Source organism: Accipiter gentilis, chromosome 8 (genome assembly GCF_929443795.1).
Source record: "Accipiter gentilis chromosome 8, bAccGen1.1, whole genome shotgun sequence".
Lineage (NCBI taxonomy): Eukaryota > Metazoa > Chordata > Aves > Accipitriformes > Accipitridae > Astur > Astur gentilis.
The window spans coordinates 39,543,393-39,569,192 of record NC_064887.1 but is presented as its reverse complement, the minus strand read 5'-3'; the positions used below and the strand labels follow the sequence as shown (position 1 = coordinate 39,569,192).

Sequence of the window (25,800 nt, the reverse complement as noted above, 5' to 3'; positions counted from 1 at the left end):
TTTCAAACCTGTACACAGTATTTCTCTTTTAGGAATACAAAGGTGTTTTAAGTAGAATTCTATTTACTTGGTTTACAGTCTACTCTCATTCCACAAGGTGAAGGATTAGTGAAATACTTAGAAGCTGTCCATGGGCTTCCCTCCTGCTGTCTCATACCAGCTCTCTGTGTTTATTCATCACAGTGAATGGTGACAACAATAACCTTTGTTAACATCACTAGCCTCTTAGGCAGCCCTTATAAGAATGTAATGAGTAAGAAAAATGTCGCCACTCCTGAGGTAAAGTGACCAGTCACCTGGCTCCACAAAGTTTCTGTTTGTGAGGGCCTGTTTTCTTCTGGTAATAACAGGCTTTTGACTTGTTTGGTATAATTGTGTGTAAAAATGATGAAGGGTGTATGTAAAGTTGTCTTCTGTATTAATGTACCAAAGTGTGCTGTATTCATTTTCATGGGGCTTTATCACTTGGATTTTTTCAGAGTTATTGGGTTGCAGGGTTATTTTCCTATTCTTCAGCTTACAGATATATTTTTAAAGCTCTTAAGTTCAATTTTTTTAAAGTATCACTGCTTTAAAACTTAACTGATCCAGTACAAGATGTGCCTACATTTTTACCATCTGAGTAGCTAAAATGACTTTTACTTGCTTAAAAAAGATCAGTGGGATGTTATCCAGCATCTTTCCTAAAGACCTAGTGCTTTTCCCTTTATCTTTTAAACTGTTCTGCTCTGACAAGTGCATATTTTTAATGATGTCCATCCATTTTCTTTATTATGGAGATCTTATACTGACTTCCAGTCACTTACTAAGCTATTATTTTCTTTATGTGCCCGACTTTTTACTTAAAGGCATAAATAAAGGTGCTTTTTCATGTTTCATTGATCTAGCAACTTTGTATTTTAAGGGTTTATCATCAAAATACATTAAAACCAGAATGGATTGCAAAGTTTTTTTGCTCCTTAAGAAGTACATTTCATTATTCTTAAAGTAGAATCTAATTTCCTACCACCTGCAAAAGGTTTTAAAATGAGATGCAAGTGGCGCAGAACCCTGAAGGCCTGGCTATGTTTAGCTCTCCTAAAGCAGCCTCCCTGTACACGTGAATCTGGACAGTTAATTCTGGTAGTTCATGTGGGAATGCTCTGTGCAGATCACTTCGTATTTTTGTTTCCAAATAACTGCAGTTAAGGAGTGATCCTGTGATGCTCTGTATTCAATGAAGTTTGGTTTTATAATCTATACTTGAACATGCTCGGATATGGATATTAATATTGTTAAGAGTCTGAAGCTCAGAAATACTTGAAAGACTATGTAGGATACTAACTACAAATAAGTCCAAAGAAACGTGACCAATGAAATGTATTCTACACCCTAGCTTGTGTTACATCTTTATGGACCAAAAGTTATGGTGTTGCCAGCAGCTTGGAAGGAAAGTAATCTCATTTCTCTATTAGATTAAGCTAGGACACTTAACTTAAGTGTCACTTAACAGCACAAGAGTGCCTGTTCCCAGTGAAGTTGATGACAGTTGGGCTTTGACTTAGCAGTGTTAGCATTTAATACCAGTTTTTAAGGATTTTTAAACATATTTGCAATCATGTCATGAGTTTTGGAAAATTTTTTGCTGTTCCTAAAATACCCCCAAGGTACGATATCTCTAATTGGTTTTATGTTGCAGCCATCCATCTATTGTTTAATTATGATTCCTCATGCCCAGTATTAAACCCCAGGGTAGCTGTACTTTAGCAGGTGTTGGAGGACATTCCTGTTAATAGTTAATATAAATACTCCCATGAAGTAGAAGCTCTGCTTCATGTGTGTTGAGTGAATAAAAGTGGTCTGAGAAAATTGTTTCTCAACATCCTGTATGATCTTAAATTTTTGAGCCTGTTTTTCCTTTTTTAGGACCTGAGTAGCCCTAACCAATATGATACTGGAGTTGCACTGACTGGCTTGTCCTGTTTTGTTACTCCAGATCTTGCCAGGGACTTGGCAAATGACATCATGACACTGGTGAGTTGATAAGATTGAAATAACTTTTTCCTGTAATTAAAGAATGTTAAATTGTTCAAATCTGGTAAATATCTATTAAATTTAGAACTGTTACATATGAAAACTGACACTTTGTTCTTGCGGGGTTTTTGGGGAGCTTCTAGAGACCTTGGTTAGCTCAAGAGGATTACCTTGAATATTTCTGTTAGTTTTGGTGATAAATGACAGTATTTTGCTCTTCTCTCAAAGCTGAGTTTTTAAGAAGTAGTTGAGTCTCCCAGAAAGAAATTTTGAGATAGTAGTGTGGATATAAGGACCTTCAGAATAAACTCTGGAAACACAAATTTGCTAAGAGCCTGATTGCAATTGTTTCATTAACAGATGTCTCATACTAAGCCTTATATCAGGAAGAAGGCAGTGTTAATCATGTACAAAGTTTTTTTGAAATACCCAGAGTCCCTCCGTCCCGCATTTCCTCGCCTTAAAGAGAAACTTGAAGATCCAGATCCCGGTGAGTGGATTTTAGTGAAGTACTTCTGCTCCAAAACATCTAGGTATACATGCATTTAGAGCTTGTGGAGAGAAGATTTAATGAAAAAATGCTGTAATCATCTTTTGGGTACTGATTCACCTGTTTAATATGTAGATGAGCATATGAGAGTTTTGACAGATGTTGCCATATTAAAAATACATTCTTTAAAATGTCCAATTCTTACTTCAAACCCAAAGCTATTGAAACTATATCAATAGATTAAACCTTAATGGGACAAAGCTACTTAATGATTCCTGGTTGTTGCTTGCTTAACTTGGCTACTGAAAATGTTTCAGTTGATTTCAGGGTTTAGATTTTTGTTGTTGTTTCCTGTGCTCTCTTACAAAGCTGCAGCTGTTGGCTTCCAATGGATGTACTTAAAATAATTTCACATCGCTTAGTATATTTTTTTTTTCTATTTTTTAAATTTAAACTTCGAGTCTCAACTGCTGTTTGGACCCTTCAGTACTGTGGCAGTGCAATTCAGCTGCAGCACAGGAAATTTGCAATTGCTCTGTATCATATTCACACTTCTACTCAGTCTTCCCGGAAGGTGCTGGTCTTCCCTCACTGCACCAAAATGCCGTACACTTGTTTCAAGAATTCTGCATGCAGTGATCTCCAGTTGATTTGCATGACTGTTTAGAGGGAGAAATTTAATTGCATGTAGTGGACTAATTTGGTGTGGGCATGTAAGATGCATCTTCTAGGGACAATGTTTTTAAGGAAACCAAAATACACACACCCCCCCTCACCTGCGAACAAAGGAAGAAAATGCCTATAACACTTTAGTAGAGAGCAGTCCGTTTCTCCATAGAATACCCAGACTATCTAGATTAAAAGATTCCAAACTGAGAACGATCAAGGTAGAGGCTGAGCAATTAGAAGGGAATTAATTTTGTCCAGTCAGATTGTTTAAGGATTCGTTATTTTTGTGTTGTATTTAAACATGTCTAAATAATACATTTTAAAGAAGCAAGAGTGTTTGGAAACTTTATGGTAGGTAGGATTATTGATTATTATGATGTCTGTGTCCCACAAACAAGCTATCCACAGTAAAGGGGGAAGGAGGCTAGCAGTGTTCTGTTCTTTCTAATACCGGACCCAAAGCAGATACCCAGCTTGCTGATATATTAGAAAAATAGCCAAAATTAAATAAAATAATTTCTCAGTTTGTTTTTGCATTCTTGTATTTAGTTCACTACCTCATGGTGGGTAATGAGGCTGAACCATTCCTTTTGGACACACAAGTCTGAATCTTCAGCTGCTTTTGTTCTGGGGGTTCTGCACCAGAAACTTCAATTACAATTAAGGTGTTGATGAGATTTCTGCTTTTCCCACTTCTTTTTCCCAGGTGTGCAGTCTGCTGCAGTAAATGTTATTTGTGAGCTGGCTCGACGCAATCCCAAAAACTACCTTTCCCTTGCTCCACTCTTTTTCAAGTTGATGACGTCGTCAACCAATAATTGGGTTCTCATTAAAATTATAAAACTGGCAAGTATTCTGGATTTATGTTTACAGCATTTGGGTTCTCATTAGATTACCTTGAATGCAAAAATAGATTTCTTGCTTGGAAGTATAGTTACCATTGAATTCAAATAAAAAGAAACCAGGAATATCTTCTAGTGTTTGTGAACATAACCAAAGAGAAAAATATTTTAATATAGTTTGTTTTAAATATAGTGATCTACAATTTAAATCATGTTTTTATAGTGTTGAAAAGCATCTATTAAATCACTTTCTTGTCTGCACTTCTTTTTTAATAGTTTGGTGCTCTTACTCCATTAGAACCTAGGCTGGGAAAGAAACTGATTGAGCCTCTGACCAACCTCATCCATAGGTATGTATGACAAATGTTACTTTGTCCATTCAGGGTTGGTGAAGTGGCTCTTAGGTCAGTAGCTAGGTCTGTGGGTGCATTTCTGAACTTTTTCTTGAGTCTCAATATATTTGCTTCAAGTATCAAAAGATAATTACATCAGGACTATTTCTGAAAAAACTGAGTGAGATAAAATACCTTAAAGGAGAGTCTTTAGCTGTCTGAATGTCAACATGAATTTCTCCAAAGCATGCGTGAAAATTGGAGCAATTTGCTTTCCTTTCACTTCATTTTAAGACAGAGATGTCTATGGAGAATACATAAAAACTGTAGCTTAAAAGAGTCTCAGCTGTGTATCTCCCTCTTCTGTTCACCTACACACATTTGGTTCTTGATTTTTTTTGGAAGTGCCTTACCCACCAAAGCAGCATGACAAGGAGTATATTAAATTTCTTTCTCATGCCTTTGTCAGGCCAGACACATTTTGCAAGAGGTTCCTTTCATATATGTCCTAAATATAGATTAGATAGATTTGAAGATATTTCTATGTCCCATATTAAAGCTGGTTTGTTGTGTTGTTTTGGATCTAATTTGGAACTGAAATCAGAAAGTAGATTTCTTGGAGGGAATACATGTATTTTCCCAGTTAGGAAAAGAAAGTGTGATTTGATGCATGAGTTGTTAAATTAAAAGGTCTGTTTCTGTTCACGTGGCAGAGCAAGAAGATAGATGGGAATGAGCACATTTTAAACAGATACCTGTGTAGCCATGAGAGCAGCTCTAGCCAAACAATTTCTGTTCGTCCTCCTAGTATACCTTTAAGGCTGCTTCAGAGCAGACCAGCCAGCAGCCTTGCATGCAAATACCCGAAGAGGGTTTTTGCAGCAGTGACAAATAGATACAAATTCACCAGAAACACTACTTCGCCAGAAAAAGCAGGAAGATGGATAGTATGTCTTCAATCCTGCCGCTATCTCCTCTCCCCAACTCCCACATTAGTCATTTTGTTATTTGTGAGGACTTAATCCTGTTGTGTTTAATCTCCAATCAGTCATTTTGGTGCTCATATCACTTACGCATAAGGCAAACCACCCTGCCATCCACCACGAAGTGCATAGGGAGCAAAAATTATTGTCTTGGTTCTGAGCATACTAGAGTCACGTATATGGTGTGCTGAGTGACCTTCACGGTATCGCTTCTGACTGCTGCCTCCAGAGTTGTTTGCTCATTACCTTTGCAGACCTTGCTTCTGGAGTCTGTTCCTTTGTTACTTGTGAGGTTTGCTGTGTTTCCCTCTTGTGTAGATCAGGATTTGTAAGTACCTTTGAAATCTTCAGAATTGCACTGTATGTATGTTCAACTGGCAAAAGTTGTCTTGAATTTAAGATTTGGGGGAAATCAGACTTGAAAATGGGTTGTTCTCTTAGTGATGAGCAAGTAGGTACCTGCATGCCGGAAGAGTCTGCTGTCTGTGCGTGACTCATTCTCTTTGGAGAGAGAGACTTGAGGTTCTCCATCTGCCTGCCTTATCGTGAATTTTTGACCTTGGCAGAGGATTTAATTTGATCCTTGGACAAGATTGCTTCAGTGCTCTGTAACTGGAACTGAGGGTTTGAGTAACTGCTTCCTTCCTTATTCCTTGTGTTACAGTGCTGTTACTTGCTGCTTCTCCAAGGAGATTTTGTTGTTGTTGTTGTTAAACATTCAGTAGCCCTTCTTCCCCCAACAGTTTTAAAGTGAGAATAATTTCATCTAGTTTGAAGGTATATGGAACAGAATACTGGCAATTTCTTGTGTGATTAAAGGTGTTAACTAGCTCCAGGATATTGCTGACAACTCTTCAAAATGTGCCGGTTTTATTCTGTATTTAAAATACTTGATTTCTGTTTCAGCACCTCAGCCATGTCTCTCTTATATGAATGTGTGAACACAGTAATAGCAGGTGAGAACTGAAATTTGTAACCTAGAAAAATACATGATGAACTTTGTCATCAATTAACACCATCTGTAAACCTTTTTTTAACTTAATGTATTTTATAACTGAAATAAGTCACCTGGCAAACTTTGATTTGTGTTATCGTGTAACTGTAACTTAAATCCTTTGTTGCTAAGTTACTACAGCTATGTCATATTTGCTAAAGGCTGAAATGAAGTATGAACAATTAGTGATTATACGCAAGCTCCTAAATGTTGCTAGAACCACGAAATACACCAGCTGCAATAGAATTTTAAAAAGACTGAAGCCTCATGCAAACTTTGACGAAGTTTTCTCATGTGATGAAGGAGCAGACGTATTTTTTTAATTCTACAATTTCACAGCTTAAAAACCCAGTCTAATTCCTTAAAGGAGCTATTTGGAATCATTGATTTATAGTTTCACTTTCTGGGGAAGGGATGTGAACTGCGTAAGAGGGATGGAGAGAGAAACAAAGCCGAAAAGGGGTAACACAGTATTCCAGCTCAGACTTGGTGCTTTTGCAATCGTGTAGAAGTAGAGGGTTATTGACATCCACAGTTTGGCCATAAGTCTGTCTCTTGTGGGTATTTTGGATAATGGTGCAGGAACTTGCTGTACTGGGGCAGTTCAAAGAGGAAGGGATGGTCTGTCACTCTCATTGTATTTGTTTGTTCCTTCAGGGAAATGTGAAATGACATTATGATGGGGGGGAAAAAATAACATGGATGTTAATTCCATTGTGAATGAGAGTGTGCTTCACTGAGATACAGTAGGATAATTCTGTGGGTCAAAGAGAAATTCACACACACAGGACACCTCAGGGACTGTAATGTAAAAGTCAAATTCAGAAAGAGATGTGAAGCTGTGTGCCTGCGTTAGAGCAGTACCTTGCACCTGCCAGTTCTTTGCATGACCCAAAATGATAGCATCCAACACGCCTTCTCTGAAATGTAGCTGTGCAGGATTATGGAGAGCAAAATGCCGCTATACTTACTGGTCACTAAAGTCAGCGTGTGTGACTTGCTCAGTAAGATTTGGTGTTGGCATGGATGTGCTATATGACAGCAGCAGTTAACAAGGTAACACCGCCTCTTCTGCTTTGGGGTTGCATGCTGTCAGAGCTGTACGAATGTCCAATAGAATCAACAATGGGACCTAATTTGTGCCTCGAGGCTCTTGCTGGCTTGATTAAAGCTTCAATGTAATTACATTAAACTCTAGGATCCGTTGCTGTGTCTCGTTACATTAGGGAAGTGCACACTTAAAAATTCAGCTATACAGTAGCTGATGACATATTTACAGTCTTGACTGCTACATGAGATCAGTAAACCTTAATGAGAGCAAAGCATAATGAAAAGCAGCTTTGACCCAGCAGTTCCTACCTTTACACTTTTTTTTTTCCTGCCTTGCTATTACTGCTGTTAATGTATATGAAACTATAGTTTGTGTCACAACCTTCTCTCCTCTCCCCAGGCCCCCCAAAAGTCCAAGCAAACAGACAAACAAAATAAACTGGTATCTTGCCTTGTGAGCTGAGCTAGCTGTTGACCTTTAGGTGTTGTGTTGTTGCATTCATTCAGAACACAGAAATGCTAACTGAAATTTGTGCTTGTATAATTGCAGTTTTGATCTCCCTGTCCTCCGGGATGCCTAATCACAGCGCTAGCATCCAGGTACAACACTGGGTTTTGGTGGGGGTTATTTGATCTGCTCCACTGTGTAATACTAAGTGCCATGGAGAAATTGGATTGTGTTCCTCTGCCAAAAGTTAAAGCAATAGCTCCCTGAAGCACACTCACTCAGGTGGAATCCTACAGACTGAAGCATTTCCTATATAAATTCTCTTATTTCCTTTGCTCTAAAATGCAGACTCTTCTCATTTAGAGTTTTCCTAACTTGTCTTATTCAGCTGCTATCAATACAATCATACAGAGGTTCTTCTTGTTTTGAAATCTGTTAATGCAACAAGACCTTCTTACCTAGAGACCCTGGGTCTTGGTCATAATGCTTCCTTGTGTAGTAAACTTTATGAAGAGTTAAGTTAATTTAAGACTTTTAGGGCTTGTAATAAGCATGATGTGTCTTTTTTCCAGCTTTGTGTTCAGAAGTTAAGAATATTGATAGAAGATTCTGACCAGAACTGTAAGTATGTTGCTTGTCTTCATGGAAGCTTTTAGCAACCAGCCACTGGGGAGAAATTGCAGCAGTCGTATAGCAATGAGCTGTTTCTTCAAACAGCTTGTTCAGTATTGTAGTGCCTGGTACGTTGTAAACAATTGCTGGGATTTTTAATGCAGAAGTAATTTTCCATAGCAAGCACTTCTTTATAATGATCTTTTTTAAAACAAATGAGATGAATTATTACTGCTCTTTGTGATCTTGTAAATCTAAACCAGTTCTCTTTCATGCTCTGGGTTTTCCCTTTTTATAAACTTGCTGCTTGGAAAGTAGTGAGGGATGTTCAACAGTGTAAGTGTAATAGTAAAATGCAAGAATGCTTACTTATTTTAGTAACTACAAAGAATACTGAGAAATCCTTTTTTGTGCAAACCCTTTTCCTGCCATCTGATTTTTTCCCATTGAGAAGGGGGCTCCTACTTAATACACCAATCATCAGTGCTTTTAAATCTGCATTCATCCAAGGGTGCCTGTTCTCAAACCCCATAGTTTCTATATATTAAATACATGTTTTTGAACCAATGATAAAATTTGAGGTGCAAGAAGACTGTGATGAAGATTATATATGTGAGTCCATGCCTATATATGGGATTACAAAATTAAAGGCTGTAATCTGTGATGCACTGTTTCTCAAAAATGCTTTTCCTCATCACAGATTTTTATTCAAGTGTATTAAAGTTGCTTTCAGTAGAAGCACTTGGTATTGAGATTTCATGTTCAACACAAAACAGTGTTTCTATATTTGGAAAGAAGTTTCATTTTGTTTTTCACAGTGAAATACCTGGGACTGTTAGCTATGTCCAAAATCCTGAAAACTCATCCTAAATCAGTTCAATCTCACAAGGATCTCATTCTCCAGTGTTTGGATGACAAAGATGAGTCTATCCGACTCAGAGCTTTAGATCTCCTGTATGGCATGGTATGTTTCTACATGTATTTCCTTTCCTCTCCAGACCCCGTGACCCTTTAGGAGGCTGATGTTTAAGAAAAACATGCAACTTTCTCTTCTCTCCCCAGCAGTCTTGTGATAATAACTCCCATATCTTTTCTGGCACTTGGACAAATAAAACATCTGGCACAGCATGAAAGGGCTTTAAAAACTTTGATTCAGACTGGAAAGAGTTTCTGAGTTCAGGCGCTGTGGAAGTTACCCAGAAGGCTGTTTTTCTAATGCCTAAGCCTTAGCTGCTCTTTCTGTCCTTTGTCTAGGTATGAAGTGGACCACAGGCATACTGGGATAGGTCTGTGCTGTTCTAGGTTGCAGCCCATGTTGTAGCACACTGTAGCTCAGGTTGACCTAAGTTATGCAGTCTGAGAAACAGTCTGGAGCACTCTGAAACCACAGGAGAATGCAGCTTTAAGCTGCTTTATCGTCGAATTTGCCTGTCGCTGTAAACTTTGTTACACCTTTTAATGACGTGTACAGAATCTCATTCTGTTGTTCTCCTGTGTGTCACCAGTCCTGTGCGTGCATTCTGCAGCTGTGCAGGGCTGTTTATAGAATGTGCATAGGCTACAGGGGCAATCTTGTAGTGACAACATTTGATCTCCAAAAGGACTGTGGTTATGATTTATATAGTAAAGTGCCTTTCTCTCAAGAGTCTGTGCTGCCCCTTCCCACGTGCACAAAGGGATTGTGATAGATAGGTCTCGTAGCTTCCTATTTTAGAGGAGAAAGTGAAAAGTAAGAAGGGGCACCTTTTGTCTGGTACTCCTCGTGAGGTGAGAATAACTTCAATAACCTTTGATCAGGACAGTGATTTTAATGTTGTTGCAAAGAGAATTGGAGTTCGTTCTTAGTTCCTGTAGGTTAAATCCTGCTTGTTATGTCTTTAGTCAAAAGATAACCTAGGAAAAAGAGTGTATGATTTTGCTCAACCCTGCCTCTGAGGAAGAGTGCTATATAATGAATGATTGTAGAAATACTATTACGTACATTTTTGTTAGTGATGTCTTTAACATGTACCTATTGAGACTTCATAGCTGGAAGCAGCGAGTCACAACAGCTGGTGATATTTACTGAATATTTTGTCACTTTAGACAAATAGGTTTCCAGAGCAAGCTAATACAGCTATGTTTTGAAATGCTAGAATTCCATTGGATATTAATGACTCTTAAATTTGTTTAGTTTAGAAGCAAAAATGTTTTAAACTATTAAATTTGCTAATCTGGCAGAAGTAGAAGAACCATTTTCTCCTGGATTTCTGTGTTGCTGCTAGTCATTCTGATTCTCAGCTCTCCCACAGTATGGTCTTGTATATTTGTGCTGGCTCTGCTTTAACAACAACATTAAAAAGAAATAATCGGGTTCCTTTTTTGACTGTGACCAAAGTTAGGGGTACTCATTTGTTAACACAACACAGGTCTATCAAAGAGCTAGCAGCTGCTTTAATGGAATTAGGAAGACTTGACAGTATGGGAAATGGCTTAGTTGTGGTTCAACCCTTCAATAACTCTTTAACAGGTATCGAAGAAGAACTTGATGGAGATAGTGAAGAAACTGATGATTCACGTGGATAAAGCAGAAGGGACGACATACCGGGATGAGCTGCTGACCAAAATCATAGATATTTGTAGTCAGTCCAATTATCAATATATCACAAACTTTGAATGGTCAGTGTTTTTATGTGTCAACTTTGAGATCATCAGCAATGGTAATGCATGATTGTCTACTGACAAAATTGCATCCCTTTCAATTTTGTAGGTACATAAGCATCTTGGTGGAGCTGACCCGATTGGAAGGCACGCGGCATGGGCATCTTATAGCAGCTCAGATGTTAGATGTAGCTATCAGAGTTAAAGCTATTCGTAAATTTGCAGTTTCTCAAATGGCCATGCTTCTGGACAATGCTCATCTCATAGCCAGCAACACCCAGAGAAATGGGATCTGTGAGGTGCTTTATGCTGCTGCTTGGATATGTGGGGAGTTCTCTGAGTAAGTGCAAACAGAAAGCCCAATACGCTTTGAGCGGTTTCTTTCGGACAAAGATTGCAGTCACTGAAACATACTTTTGAGAAGGATAGGTCAAAATATGCACCCTAAAGCTAACAAAACGATTGCTTCTTTCCCAATCCCTCACCCAATACACTCCTTAGTTGTTTCTAGCCAAGATGGATACTTCATTTTGAATATCTGGTCTTTTTTCTTGTCTCCCTAGTCCTGCCCACTCATGCAGGAAGGCATAGTTGAGGGTATAAGCTGTAAGATCTTAAGACATTGAAGGAAGTCCTTAATCGTTAAGGTCTAACCCCACTTTTATCATAAGGAAAATGTCCAATCACCATGTTTGACTGAATTAGGTTTTGCTCTCCTCTCTGTTTTGCCCTTGTTGAAAGATTTTTGCAGAACCTAATCTTCCTGAGAATTGGAAGTCATCTTATTTTTTGCTCAAAACTCCTCTGTACCCACAGGAGCACGATTTTCAATGTTCTTGTGCCAACATTGTCTTTTAGCTTAAATAGATGGTTTTGTCTCTTGTGATTTTGGTAAGCTGGACAGACCATGATACTGTAGGCTCCTTTTATCTCTGATTTGATATCTCTTCTTGTAATTGCCACTCTGAACACTGGTTCCAGTTTAAATTCACATAGTAGGTGTGATACTTTTAGGGAACATTCATACAGCTGACATCTTCATCTAACTAGAAAAGTTCTTCAAAGAAAACTTGTAGATTAAGAAGCAAGAGAATACACTCTCCTTTTTTTAGTCTGATCACATTTTTACTTTGGAAGAACTTTAGCTTTCCATTTGTAATGGACCGGTAACTTTTTTGTGCATCTTCCATTTAGTTGTGAGCAGACAATTCTGAATAAGGGCATGAGATTTATGAAAACAAGTGCTATGATCTGCATTCTTTTCTGTGTATTAAGCATTGCCTACTAGATTTTATTTTTCAGTAAATGATTGGAAATACAACCTCATTGATGTAAGTGGTGAAGTACAGAGTGGCAGGAAGGTAGCTGCGCTGCTAGATCCAGCCTGTCAATGGAGTTGGCACTTAAAAGTGCAGTGCTTAGTTAATGGAGAGAACGCTGAACTTGTAAAGGTGGAAACTGAGGTGTCCCTCCCCTTCTGTAAATTCTTCTGGGCCATGTTACTACTGTAATTTGGAAGGGGAAATACACAGCAAATGATCATGTATTTGTAGTCTGTCCTGTCTTTCTGTAGTACTTTGTACTGCAGCTGGGGTTTTTGAAAAGGTCTTCTCCATGAAGACTGATGACATGTTGAAATTTCTCAATTGCTGTCTTTCGTCTGTCCACTCTGTCTTTATAGACACCTTGAGGAAGCAAACCAAACTTTAGAAGCAATGTTGAGGCCTAAAGTTACAACTCTACCAGGCCACATCCAGGCGGTTTATGTCCAGAATATGGTGAAGCTCTACGCATCCATCCTACAGCAGAAAGAGCGATCTGGGGAAAAGGAAGGAGCTCAGGAAATTACACAGCTGATGATTGAGCGTTTACCTCAGTTTGTACAGAGTGCCGATCTAGAAGTTCAGGAGAGGGTAAGAGAACAAAATTACTTTGGAATTTATCATACAAAGTCTCTCATTTGTATTGGAGCATATATGTAATTTTCTGTGGACATGCACGTTTTATATAAGCCATTGTTATCAATGGAGTGGTGAGTTTATTCTGTGCTTTGTGTATCTCAGTGAAAGAGAAGCTCTAGAACTAGAGTGGGAAGAGTGGTGACATTAAATGTCAGAGCCCAGATCTTATTCCAGTTTGATACCACCTCTGAAGACTGCTTGCAAGAATTTAACTCAAAACAATTTAATTTTGAAATTATGCACCACATAAGGGCACAAAAAGGACACAACTAGAAGAGAGGGTTAACGTGGAAATTTTTTTTACATTTGCTCTAAACCTGCAGTTTATGTTGCTTCTCTTAATTCCCTTAATGGAGTAGAACAGTTATCTTCTGCTGACTTTCATCAGTTGATTTTTTTTGGTTCAGTTTGTTAATATTAATTCTGAAAGTACTTCTGCATTTGTTTTTAGGCTTCTTGCATCTTGCAACTAATAAAATATATTCAGAAGCTACAAATAAAAGAAGTACCTGTAGCAGAGGAAGTGATAGCCCTGTTTGCTGGTGAGCTGAACCCTGTGGCTCCTAAAGCACAGAAGAAAGTACCAGTTCCAGAGGGGTAAGGTTCCTTCTCTCTCCCAAAGACTTATTTAAACTTTTAAACTCTTAAAAAGTAAAGCTAAGCATATGATGAGAAGCACTGAAATATTCAGGGATACTGAGTCAAGCTGTTTGTTTACTCAATTCTTACCAGCTTGGACCTTGATGCCTGGATCAATGAACCTCCATCAGACAGTGAGTCTGAAGATGAAAAGCCTAAAACAATTTTTCATGATGAGGAACAAAGGCATTCCAGACATAGACAGCCAGAAATAGATGAAGAGGAACTGGCCAGAGTGAGTGAATGTTAAAGTGCTTTTCCCTACATAATTCAGTAGTAATGTTGTAAGTGCTACTAAAGCAGTTGGAGCTGTTGTGGATTCCCTGTCTAGCCAGGGAGCCATTCTGCTCTCTACAGCTCGGGAAATCTGATTATTCGATGTGAACAAAATATATGTATTTGAATATATGTATTTTTTAGGCATTTTTGAATACATCCAATATAAAGTTCTCTTGGAAGTCTAGCTTGCCTATCTTGTCCAAAGGGAAGCAAGATATTATAAAAACATGGCCCTTGTTAGGAGTTTTGAGTTCTTGCAAAAATCTAACCTGTAAACCGTGGTGTGTGGTCTTGAGGATGGACACTTGTGCTGGGCTCTGCAGCTACGTGGTTTTTTACACACCTCCTCCATTGGTATACTTCTGTTATTCTGTGTGCTCTGTATCAGCAGAAAAAGCAGCAGCATCTTCACTCATGGACTTCAGCAGCTTCTATGAACTGCTGTAATGTGACTTTTCTCAGTAGTAGATACCACCTTTCCTGTTTCTGACCTTTTTGTTTTCATAGAAAATTTTTTTTATTGATAAGAATCTTCACTTCTCTTTGCAAAGACGAAAATAGAAATATTTGAATTGCCATCAAAATCTGGTCTTCAGGAAGTTACTATCTCTAGTCTACAATTAAAAAGCAAAGAATGGGTTTTCTAAGGAATATTAGTTATAGTAGTAACAGTACTTGTAGTTACATCCTACTATGCCTTGTAACTCAAAACTGGTTTATCATATGCTAGCTACTTTGCTGTAGTCTTTTTGCAAGTAGTTATGTATTTTTCCAAAAATTCAGGGAGATTGCATTTTGTCCTTTGCCTTTTATCTCTCTCTGCTTATAAGCAATCATTCTAATGACAAATACTCTTTCACTTTTAGCGTCGAGAAGCCCGGAAACAAGAACAGGCAAACAACCCGTTTTATATTAAAAGCTCTCCTTCCCCACAGAAGGTGAGTGAGTCTGAATTAAAATATCTTGCTGGCCTCTCATATAATTGTGTGAAGACCTCCTGAATGTCAGAGCTGCAGCTTCCCTCTGGGCCATTCTGATTATTTCCACTGCAGTTTTGATCACTTACTAGTGTGCTGACTGAAGTGGCTGCCTGCAACTATTTTTATAAGCCTTGTTTGTGTTGAGAAACTCACAAGTGACCTACTTGTAGAGCAGCCAGCTTTCTGTGAATCTCTGGTGGACCTCCATTTTAGGAATAAGGAAGCGTTGATTATCACAACTACCATTACACAGTAGTTTGGAAGAGTCTGGATTAACTTCTCATGGAAAGTGTAGTGTTTATATTTCAGCAAGGACTCTCTACAAGCTGTGGAGAAACACTTCCTCTCTGTGCCTTTACGTCACAAATTCCTGTGCAGGTAGTTTGTCCCAGCTCTGGGTGATGGAAGGGTTAGAATTGCCAGGCACTTTAAGAGCAGTGAAGAGAGAGTGAACCTAGAACATGCTCCTCTTGAACATGCAGTGTGTTTTATGCATCGAAAAGTCATTGTGGTCTCTTAACACCTTTTTCAGGGAAAGAACCTGCTTTATTCCCCGTATATCCTAAGGACTGCCCCATTTTCTTCAACTCAAATCTCAAAATTTATCTTTTGAAGTGGCAAGTTATTAGCAATAAAACACAAACCAAAAATTCTTGAGAGTTGCAAAAAGCCTTCTCAGTGCAATAGCAGGGTTAAAAAACTGTAGCTAAAAGTAGAGTCTTTTATAATAGTTATCAGCTGGCTTTAAAATACACTCCGCTACCACGCAGGATTTAGTACTGAGCTATTCCATTCCTATCCTTTAAAACGTTCACTTAAAGGATTAAACGGCTTGATGTTTTTGCAATGTGTCCACTTATTTGGATTTGAATCTGGCAATGCTCAGAATGTAACAAATTTTCATTTTTCCAGCGATACCAAGACACTCCAGGTGTGGAACATATACCCGTGGTCCAGATCGACCTTTCTGTCCCCTTAAAAGTTCCGGGTAAGTGCAGCTAATCTTCAAAACTAATTACAGAAATTCAGTTAAGGAAAAGTAATAATTCCTTCTTAGGAATTCCTCCTTAGGTTTTTAAGGGCAAGGAGCATACTCTCATTAGACTCTTAAATATATCTCCTTAACTTACGTGTGTTTGAAAATAGTACTTTGCAGTCCAAGTGCAGTTCCTCTCAAGACAGTATTAGAAGTAATTCTGTGATTAAGTATATTGTGCAGCCAAGTCTGTAACATGTAAACTAACCACTGTTCTGTGTAGGTAACAGTCACCTTTGGAACGTCTTAAAGGGCTGATGAAAGTGATCAGGAGACATTAAGTGGAGTCTAATGGTAGAGATACTATTTTAATATCTTGTTTCAAATATCAAAAGGTAGTTGTATATATATATGATGAGTGGTTTAATATAGCACTGAAAAGCTGTTGATAAAGTGCAATACGCTGCAAGTGATGAGTTCGAAGTGCAAATATTTAAGGCTTACATAACAATTTTTTTTTTCGAAAAGTGTGGAAAGTTGTGAGTACAGCAATGGCACCAATTCTACTTAATATCAATGTTTACATGCTTTTTGTAATCCAGTTAACATGGACAAGAATCAGGGAGCAGGATGGAGCTCTGTCCTGTTTCTGGAGAGATAGTGTGGTAGCAAAGCTGGTGCTAGAGGGGGCTGTATGTGAGATGGTATGGAAGCATAGAGAGGTGTTGATCCTTCTAATTCTGAGAAGCTAGAAGCAAGGTTCACTCCTAACATACTGTTTTAGTGATCAATGTCCATGTGGACTGTAGCCGGAAAGCAGTTTGGCTTCCTCCACAGGAATGCCTATGTCTGACCAGTATGTGAAACTGGAGGAGGAGCGAAGACATAAACAGAAGCTGGAGAAAGATAAGAAAAAGAAAAAACAGAAAAAGGAGAAGAGAGGTAAACATCATCGCCATAATTCTCTGCACACAGAGAGTGAGGAGGATATTGCTCCAGCTCACCATGTCGATATCATAACAGAAGAGATGCCAGAGGTCAGTTGCTTTGGTTGGTGGTTTGTTTGAGTTGTGTGATTTATCTGTGTGCTCTTCTTGAGAATATTTTTTTTTTTCCCCAAGAATTGCCAGCCAGTCTGTATTGTTGCAGTTCAAGAGCTCTGATTTCTTGCAAAGCTGTTTAAGAAATGGCTGACTGAGATGGTCCTAGGCTGTTCTTTGCAGGGGGAGAAATGATTGTCTTTTTGTGCACAAAAAGACAAAAATTGCCACTGAAGCTATCAAAAAAAAAAACAAAACAAAACAAAACAAACAATATGTGTCTCTGCTATAAAAGTAATGCTGTCCAAATAGTCACTTCATTTATTATGCTCTGCTGCTTCACTTTGACATTAACTTGCTGTCTAGTCAGCAGGTTTGCAGCTGATTATAATTAATTGTGCATACTAATGATGTAATCTGTATTTGTTTCTAAAATTTCCTTTAATCAAAACCGAACAGCAGCAATTCAAATCCTGCAGTTTATGAAGAATGGTTTTCTGTTCTAAATTAATCTTGTAACTCAATGCTGCATTAAAGTACATTGTTCCTATAACTTACTGTGCCTGACTGCAAGCTGGCCTATTCCAGGGTTAACAATCTTAAACTGGTTTGGGCGATGTAAAGCTTTAGTTTTGAAATTGCCTGTGATTTGCTTCTTCAGTGGATGGTCTCTGTATCTCTCCCGCAGAATGCTTTGCCCAGTGATGAAGATGACAAAGATCCCAATGATCCATATAAGGCACTTGATATAGATCTGGATAAGTAAGTAACAGTTTTGTATGTGAATTTACTTAATTGCTAACCAGAATGCATGAGGGTAAGTCTGGGACTAAACAGGCAAAGGCACTATCTTTAGTCCACTAGGTGAAAAGACTAAGTCTCTTGCCATGTCTTGGATGTAACCTTAGAAGATCATCCAGACTTGGGTTCCCACTGCAGCATAGATGATAAAAGCTACGCTGCTGAAGTAGCGGGGGTTTTGGGAGGGGCAGGGGGATCACTTTCTGTGACCAAACGGAGTCTGAAAGCACAGGCAGTGTAGCTGGGATCAGACATGAGAGAGTTAGTCTGAGCTTTTAGATGTACCAGTATCTCTGATCTAACATGCATGGGCACCAAGTGTGACCTGCTTTCATCTGTGTTCATCCCAGAACCACTGTACACATGGCAAGCCTGTATGCTCTGCGTTGTGATCATTTGACCAGTAACGGCCAGTTCGTACCATCCCCATTGCCCTGTGGACATTCAATGTGGTTCTACTGTTGAAAAATGTTGTTCTAATATGATGGAGTGAACTGCATATCATAACTCTGACCAGAGTCTGGTTCCCATTCAGCTACCAGAGTTGTTTACAGTACTAGCACCCCAGGCTGCAGTGCAGCAGACTCTGAATCCCTGCATGCCACGCGATAATTAGCAGTGGGCTGTTAAGTATTGCACGTGGAGGTTTTTTTAGTTGCTGTTTTAACAAAATCACCATGCTAAAAATAATTGCTGATTTATGGTCCCTGGATGCCTCCTGTAAAGTTTTGAAGACAGTGCAGGCACACATGTGCATGTGTAGTATCTCTCTCTTTCTCTCTGATACTTAGCTTTAAAGTCTGTCCCATTCTCTGCAATTCTCAAATCTGTAGAGCTTCGGCCCCTCAGTCCTCAGTACCTTGCAAAAAAGTGATGTATCATTTTTTAAAAAGTGAAAGAACAGTTTCTGAAAAACTTCCTTTTTTTCATGAGCTGGTCACGTTCCTCTGAGTTTGCAGGGGACACACATAAAAGGAAGTTAATTTCTGACTATAGACCTCATTTGCATGACAAGCCTCAACAGCATAGAAAACACTGAGTAGAGAGAGGAGTTTCTGAATGCTGTGCTCCAGGAGGCATCTTTGGACTTTTGTATTGTTTCCATCCATTCTCTCTCCATTTCACATGAGCCAGTGTGCTCTCCTGTCACATTTTCTCATGTCTCTGTCCTCTCTTTTTCTTTCTGTGCTTGCACTGCTATGTCTGTGTCACGCTCACATGCAGTCTGGTTTCAGGGAAGCCTTCCAGGTAAGAATATATTGCTAAGTGGTTGACCACCTTTGTCAGGTTGGTTGATTTCAGTGGACAGTGTAAACACTTGAAGGGTGGTGAAACTGTTGAAATCGTTGACCCTCAAATTTGTGAGAGTCTATTTCACCATTGACTTTCAGTACCAATCACTGTTCCTGTACAGGTATATGTGAAATAGCTTAAAGATGAGATCTGTTTACTGTTCAAACAGATGGGGTCCATCTTGCCTTTACAGTGTCTGTTTCAAAGTAAAAAATTAATTGTGTCAGGTTCTTCATGAAATATAAACAAAAAAAATTAAGGCAGGTGAGGTCATTAGAAATCTTCCTGAACTGATGTTTGTTGCTGAAACATGAAAATTAATGTTAAGTAAAAGCTGTAGAGATAGAAAAAGAGGCAATGGTGAACTTCTCACTGATTTCTGGACAGTGTTTGACAAGAATGGAGAAATCTCTGTGGTGGTTTTTTCCCAAGTAATGGATTTGGGATACATTGTAAATCTGCACTACTACTCTTGCTTTTTTGAAACAGGTAGCTGAAATTAAACACAACTTTTTAAATGGAATGGTAGAGTACAGATTCATAGCATAAACTTCCAGAATGAAACAATTTATTGCTTAAAATAATTTCCAATTGGGGCAATCTATTGATCGGTAACAAAAAACATGCCCTTGAAGGGCAGTTTGAGCCATGCTATCATTCCACTGCTTGAATTTCCACACTGTTGCAACTGCTTCCTACTGTTTCACATCTTCGCTCTTCCTTTGAGAGTGGTTCCACAGAAATGTAGCATAATGCTATGTGTATGTATTTTTCTGTAGGTGTTACTCAGCCGGCAAGTCTGTAGTTACCACTTTTAAGAGTGATCAGGTATCAGCAAGAGCTTTGCTCTGTCACCTTCAAGTCATTTCTGTTCACTTCTAATCCACGAGGGCAGTGCCTGCAGTTACATAAATAAACTTCAGGTACAGAAGTATGTGCTGATTTAAGATTTTGGGGCCCAACTCTTTAAAAACAAAGCATACCTTGTGTTGGACGTCCAGCAGATAGTCTGAGCTAAGGGAGACTGTTTGCAGAAGGGTAATGGTATCTCTATTTTTAAGACCCTTAGCAGACAGTGAGAAGCTGCCAGTGCAGAGACACAGAAATGTCGAGACCCTAAAGTCACCAGACTCAGAAGCTCCCCTAGTAGAGAAGAAGAGCAAGAAACCCAAAAAGAAGGAAAAGAAACACAAAGAAAAAGAGAGAGAGAAAGGAAAGAAGAAAGAGAAAGAGAAAAAGGTAGTAGAGGAGGAAGAAGAAAAAAAGGTAATTCTCCAAGACCTGCATTATTTTAGAAGCTGCTGTTATGGGCCATATTTATTGCTGTGTTTTGTTTGTTGCTTAGGAACCATCATATTTGATAAGTCAAACAGCTTAATGTTTTCAACCTTTACTTCCTTAAATTTTTACAACCATAAGAGCAGGTATTTAAAGATTTCTGTTAATAAAAGTAACATTTACTTAGCCTCATAAGTTAGCAGAATTCAGCTTACTGCAGCCTACACAGCAGATCTTCCAGATCTAATTTGGAAGCTTAGTTTACTGGTATTTTGTCTGTTCTTAGAATGGGGAACTCTTTAGCAAAATATCTGGAACTCACTTTTGTTCTACATCCTGTCCTCCATATACTTCAGAATCTTTCAGTTATAAAACCTGACATTAGTTGTCAGTTACTCTGAAGACTTGAAGTATCCTTGTTAATCACTCTGCAGAGATGCCCTTTTCCTCTAAGATGCAGCAATTGGGCTTTGAATGCCTGTAGATTTGTTGCTGTGTAAGGTAATTGGAAGTTAACTGTCAGCTATGTCCAGTTTTGGAAGTGTGCTCAAAGGCTGAAGTTAAGCTTCTTGAACTATTTGCTCCTAAATGCATTGCAGTGTCTGTGTGCATTCTGGAGCAGTGCATTTCCATGAAAACTTAAGGTTTTAATTTAAAATTTTTCTTTTTTTTTTTTTTTTTCTTTTAAAGAATGGTATCAAAACAACTATAATGGTTTTGTTTTCTCTTGAAATTCAGGGGGAAGACTTGGATTTCTGGCTCTCTACTGCTCCACCACCTGCTTCCGCTACCCAGCCACAGGTAGACATGTTACCACATCACAGGAAACTTTTTATTGCATCTTAGCTGTGATAGGAGTGCTTTGTCATACTGCAGGAGAGAAGGGAAAGATAGGCTTCATCTCCTCAACTTATTGCTGTGAAGCAATGTCATTTTATCTCCCCAGTTTACAGACACTGTAATGAGAGGTTTCAAGCTCATTCTGCTTTGCAGATGAATGGATAGAAATGCAGATGCTGCTACAGGCTTGGTGGATTTTAATATTATTGGTGGGTTTTAATACTATATTATTGTATGGTTTTATTTCCTAGTGTGAGCCAGACACTAGCAATATTAATAGACATGAGAGAGACAGTCTGAAAGAAAAAGTCTCATGAATTTTGATGGAAGATTTTTAGAGGAAGAGACAGGGAAGATAAGGGGATGGATTCCTTGGAGGAAACCTTTTGTATCTTGTCCTCAGGTGGTCATATTTGCTGGGTTGCAGAGGCATAAAATGAAAGGCTTGATAGCATGTTAGTCTAATGTAATTTTTGAAATAAGTTGGTGTTGGGGGGAGTGTCACTGTTAAGATTTCTTTTGGCGTAGGATTCGGTTGTTTTAACTGTGTTCCGTTAGTGTCATAATCCTTCTGCTAATCCACTCAGAGTGAGCCTGAAGTGGGTGCGTCTGTTGTGCCTGAAGCTCAAGAGGTAAAAAAGGAAGAAAGGGAAGAGCGAGAGGAGGAGGAGGAGGAGGATGAAGGAAAGGTAAGTGGTTTAAATTGCAGTCACCCATAGCCATATTCTCCTAGTGTCTTGTATTCTTTAAAAACAAGCACACAGGAATTACCAACAGCATCCTATTCAGCGTAGTGACCACCTGCAAATAGGCAGCAGTGGGACGTTACGCCCTTGCAGAGCTCTAAACTCTTCATAGTAAGAGGTTTGTTTGTTCCTTGAGCCAGGGAGTCAGGTAGCAGTTTTAAAGCTGAGCTTCCAAATAGTTGAAGAGATTGGGCCTTCTGCTGATCCCAGGCTGCTTTGTGTTAAGGTATTGTCATGTGAGTGGGGAGCAAGGGTTTACTGGGACTCAACACAGAATTACTGTTGGGGTTTAAGGAATGGGGACTCTGTTTCAGGTTTCTGCAGTAGTAGGAAATCGTTCGGTCATCCAGAAGGCTGCATAGAGTGGGAGTCAATAGGTGAAAGATCGGTAGAGGGGTCATGATGTAATGGCTGGAAATGTTGGGGTTTTTTAAGGGTTTGTTATAGTTTCTTTTTCTTCTTGGTAGAAATCCTCCAAGCATAAGAAGAAAAAGCACAAGAAAGAGAAAGATGAGAAATCAAAGGATAAAAAGAAATCCAAAAAGAAGAGTCATCACAGTGAGGAGGAGACAACAGAGTCAGTGCAGAATGGAACACTAGATGATGAACCACTACCAGTAAGTAGCGGCGCACTGGCAGCCCTTGCCTTGGGGAAAAGGTGGGAGCTAAACTGTTTGGGGAGGAAGGAGAATGACAGCTCTTTTCAGAGAAATTAGTTATATTCCGACTGTGATTTCTTTTTTGTTTTTCAGCCTATGTCCAGTTACCGCCTTCTTGCCGAAAATCCATATATTAAAATGGTGAGATTTTTGGCATTTAAATCCAGATGTCTTCTCTTTCTGTGTTCTCCAAGAAAAGAGGGGATACCCTGGGGATGGTATAGCATCTTTATGTAGGCAACATTTAACTGAAGAACTGTTTAAATCCCAGGAGGTATAAATATAACAAAGCTCCATTTCCATTCCTTTTCATGTCCCTTTTAATGAGGGTTCAAGTTGATATTTTCCCCACTGCTTAGCAGTACTATGGAGCTGATCACCAGTGTGCTTTTCATTGTCCTATAGCTGTACCAAATTACCTTCATTTTGAAGCTTGCTTTATTCTCATGCTATGTTCTGTTCTGGTGCTCTGGTGTTTGAAGTTTCTGAATCTCCTGTGATTTCCCCCCTCCCCTTATTTTGTAGACCTACGATATTCAAGGAAACCTCCAGAATGATAGTCAAGTTACTGTCTCTGTTATCTTTGAGAACAAAAGCACTAGCTTCCTTAAGAGCATGGAACTAAATGTCCTGGACTCTCTCAACACTAAAATGCTACGACCAGAAGGATCATCAGTACATGATGGGATACCTGTGCCCTTCCAGCTCCCGCCTGGTATGCGCAGCTTTGCACAGAGTTCTTGGAGTATGTCTAGTCCTGCACTGCCCTCCTGTGGAAAGAATTGTTTGAACTTCTTGCTACTTGCTGTTTTCTGGAAAGACATGTCCCTCTGCCTGGGTGTTCGCTGGGCTTTCGCACAATTCACTGGAGAGGATAAGCATTCTTACAGTATGGCTATAAACACAGGTGGTTCTGTACAGCAAGAGCAAAGCCTATAATGTAGGGCTGGGAGTCCAAATGTCTGAGTTCCTTTTTCAGGTGACTGCAGACTGGCACACCTTTGAATGTGCCAGCATTGCCAACTACAGGAGTCCAAAATTTGTAAGCAGTTTGTTATGAGATTTAAAATGAAACAAAGCTATAGGTTCATGAACCATTAGAATCCGCTCTGGGTTTATTCTCGAGCTATTGTTTCACTGTTTTAATGGCAGAGGCCATAAGCAGTGAAAGTTTGTGACAAGTATGTGCTTATTTGGATGGGGAGCTGAGCTCTTAAGAAATACTAGACACAGAGATGAACGATAACGGCTTCATACATAGTACAATAGTACAGTTGAATCACTAAACTTCTTTGAATTTCAGTTCCTTCACCAAAGAGTTAATTTGAATACTGAAACAGCTCACACAAGTCTTCTGGGATTTAGTGGCTTCAGGGTGCATTTTGATCCCCTGTGAAAAGCAGTGGGGTTTGGGTTTTTTTTTTATTCTGTGTAAGGCAGTTCTTGACACAGACTTGTATATTAAAAGAAAAACATAGAAACATTAGAATTCGAATTAGTTCTGAAAACTACTTGGAAGGCTCTATATTTCCCAGCTATACAAACAGTTTAAATATATTGCCACTGTGACATACTTTGCCCAGGCACTCACTCAACCTCCACCAAATGCCAGCTATCACAGCTGCTTTTCAAAGAACCAAGAGCTAAGTGCTATAACACTGTTAATTCACAACAGGAATTGTGCATACTCTCTTCCCACTACACAGAAAATTTCAAACCTGGTTCAAAAATAGTCAGCGCATAAAGCTTAGCTGCTACCGATTAGTTTATTCTAACCATTACTTAGATATGGAAACCATTTTCTGACTTGACTTCTCCCTCTCCTCTCTTCACGCTAGGAATCTCTAATGAAGCCCAGTTTGTGTTTACACTTCAGAGTATTGTTATGGCTCAGAAGTTAAAAGGAACACTGTCCTTTATAGTCAAAGTAAGTGCAGCTTTAAACTCTGTGCTTCTGCTTCCTTTGGAACTGCATAAGGGAGCTTGACTTGGGTGGAAAGCACTGCTTTAGAGCTTTTTTTTAGGCATCATTTCATCTCTGCTGCACCAGCCCATCCTGTGATGTGAGAAGTGTTTTTACATGACATCTTGTGCAAAGAGTGTCCTGAATACTGCGTAAGCATGTCCTAAATTGTCATTCCCGGCAGTGTGTGAGCAATGCAGCCTGAAACATATGCCACATCGTCAGCTAGAAAATCACTGCAGTGGTGCATCTGCCAGGGAGAGGAGGTCAACCAACTGGCAAGAGATGCAACTCAGTCTGTTTCTTCTGATCTCAGTTATCCAAAGATCAGTTGGACATGGCTACCTTGTACAAGGCTGGAAAAATAGTAGTAAGAATTAGATATAGTTAATAAGGATGGAAACCCAGAACAACAGTGAGGTTAGCTGAAGGCATCGTTGTATAAGTATCGACCTGTATAAGACTATGTGGGTTTCTGATCTTACTTCAGTAAAATTATTAACGAAGCAGCTGCACGAACAGCTCGAAGGAAGTGAATGGAGACTGTTGTGGCTACTTCTGAGTCAGCCATTATCTCTATTTTAAAGGTTTCTTGAAGATAGTATATTAGTCCTATTTTGAGTACCTAAGAATCTGGGAGATACTAATTTATTATTTTGCTTGGGAAATGGTGAACTGTAAAACCACATCTCCAAGTGTTAGTTTAAATTCAGTCTGCTCAATGTCTTTCAGCAGAGTGCAATCAAAAATGCAGCTCAATCTCTCCAGTTGTGTCCCTTATCTGCTCTAGGTCTATGTATCAACCTAGCTGCCCAAATCTTTTCTGTAAGTGGCCTGATGTTGTAGCGCGACGGTTGTTCTCACACTGATCCATCAGGCCCAGCCAGGGTATATCAAAGGGAATTGAGCCCTGAAGTCTTAGTTGGTGCCTGTTTGGTAGGTGGGGGTGGTGCCTCCTCTTGCTGCCTTGGGGCTCCCATTCATCTCCTTTCCTTTGACCTGTTGCAGAATGATGAAGGTTCAACCCATGAAAAACTAGATTTCAAATTGCACTTCAGTTGCGCTTCATACTTGATCACGACGCCTTGCTATAGGTAAGTGCCATTTAGGGAGCACAACATTGGTGCTTTTGCTGCCCATGTGAAGCTAAGCTTTGGCTGCAGGCCATCTCTGCAAGATACGCAGCATGCTTTTGACTTTGGCTGCTTGTGATTGCTTTGATTACAGTTCAGCTATCTTGTGGAATGTTTGACTGTTGAAATATGTTGCTGG

At 39.2% G+C, this 25,800-nt stretch overlaps 1 protein-coding gene across 4 annotated transcripts in view; it reads left to right on the top strand.

The window, feature by feature from the left end:
* AP3D1 (adaptor related protein complex 3 subunit delta 1) overlaps window positions 1–25,800 on the top strand; it is a 46,990-nt gene that overhangs the window by 17,413 nt on the left and 3,777 nt on the right. For 3 of the 4 annotated variants that reach the window (XM_049808025.1, XM_049808027.1, XM_049808028.1), the window contains exons 5-30: window positions 1,906–2,013; window positions 2,374–2,503; window positions 3,879–4,018; window positions 4,291–4,364; window positions 6,236–6,285; window positions 7,924–7,973; window positions 8,394–8,442; window positions 9,252–9,397; window positions 10,943–11,091; window positions 11,183–11,413; window positions 12,755–12,986; window positions 13,486–13,631; window positions 13,767–13,908; window positions 14,819–14,890; window positions 15,845–15,920; window positions 16,746–16,945; window positions 17,637–17,710; window positions 18,974–18,997; window positions 20,104–20,308; window positions 21,059–21,121; window positions 21,748–21,849; window positions 22,374–22,523; window positions 22,659–22,706; window positions 23,091–23,280; window positions 24,404–24,492; window positions 25,537–25,622. In XM_049808025.1, the coding sequence (XP_049663982.1) occupies window positions 1,906–2,013; window positions 2,374–2,503; window positions 3,879–4,018; window positions 4,291–4,364; window positions 6,236–6,285; window positions 7,924–7,973; window positions 8,394–8,442; window positions 9,252–9,397; window positions 10,943–11,091; window positions 11,183–11,413; window positions 12,755–12,986; window positions 13,486–13,631; window positions 13,767–13,908; window positions 14,819–14,890; window positions 15,845–15,920; window positions 16,746–16,945; window positions 17,637–17,710; window positions 18,974–18,997; window positions 20,104–20,308; window positions 21,059–21,121; window positions 21,748–21,849; window positions 22,374–22,523; window positions 22,659–22,706; window positions 23,091–23,280; window positions 24,404–24,492; window positions 25,537–25,622 (3,026 nt within the window). The remainder of the gene's footprint in view (window positions 1–1,905; window positions 2,014–2,373; window positions 2,504–3,878; window positions 4,019–4,290; window positions 4,365–6,235; window positions 6,286–7,923; window positions 7,974–8,393; window positions 8,443–9,251; window positions 9,398–10,942; window positions 11,092–11,182; window positions 11,414–12,754; window positions 12,987–13,485; window positions 13,632–13,766; window positions 13,909–14,818; window positions 14,891–15,844; window positions 15,921–16,745; window positions 16,946–17,636; window positions 17,711–18,973; window positions 18,998–20,103; window positions 20,309–21,058; window positions 21,122–21,747; window positions 21,850–22,373; window positions 22,524–22,658; window positions 22,707–23,090; window positions 23,281–24,403; window positions 24,493–25,536; window positions 25,623–25,800) is intronic. The other variant, XM_049808026.1, reaches the window with a different exon arrangement.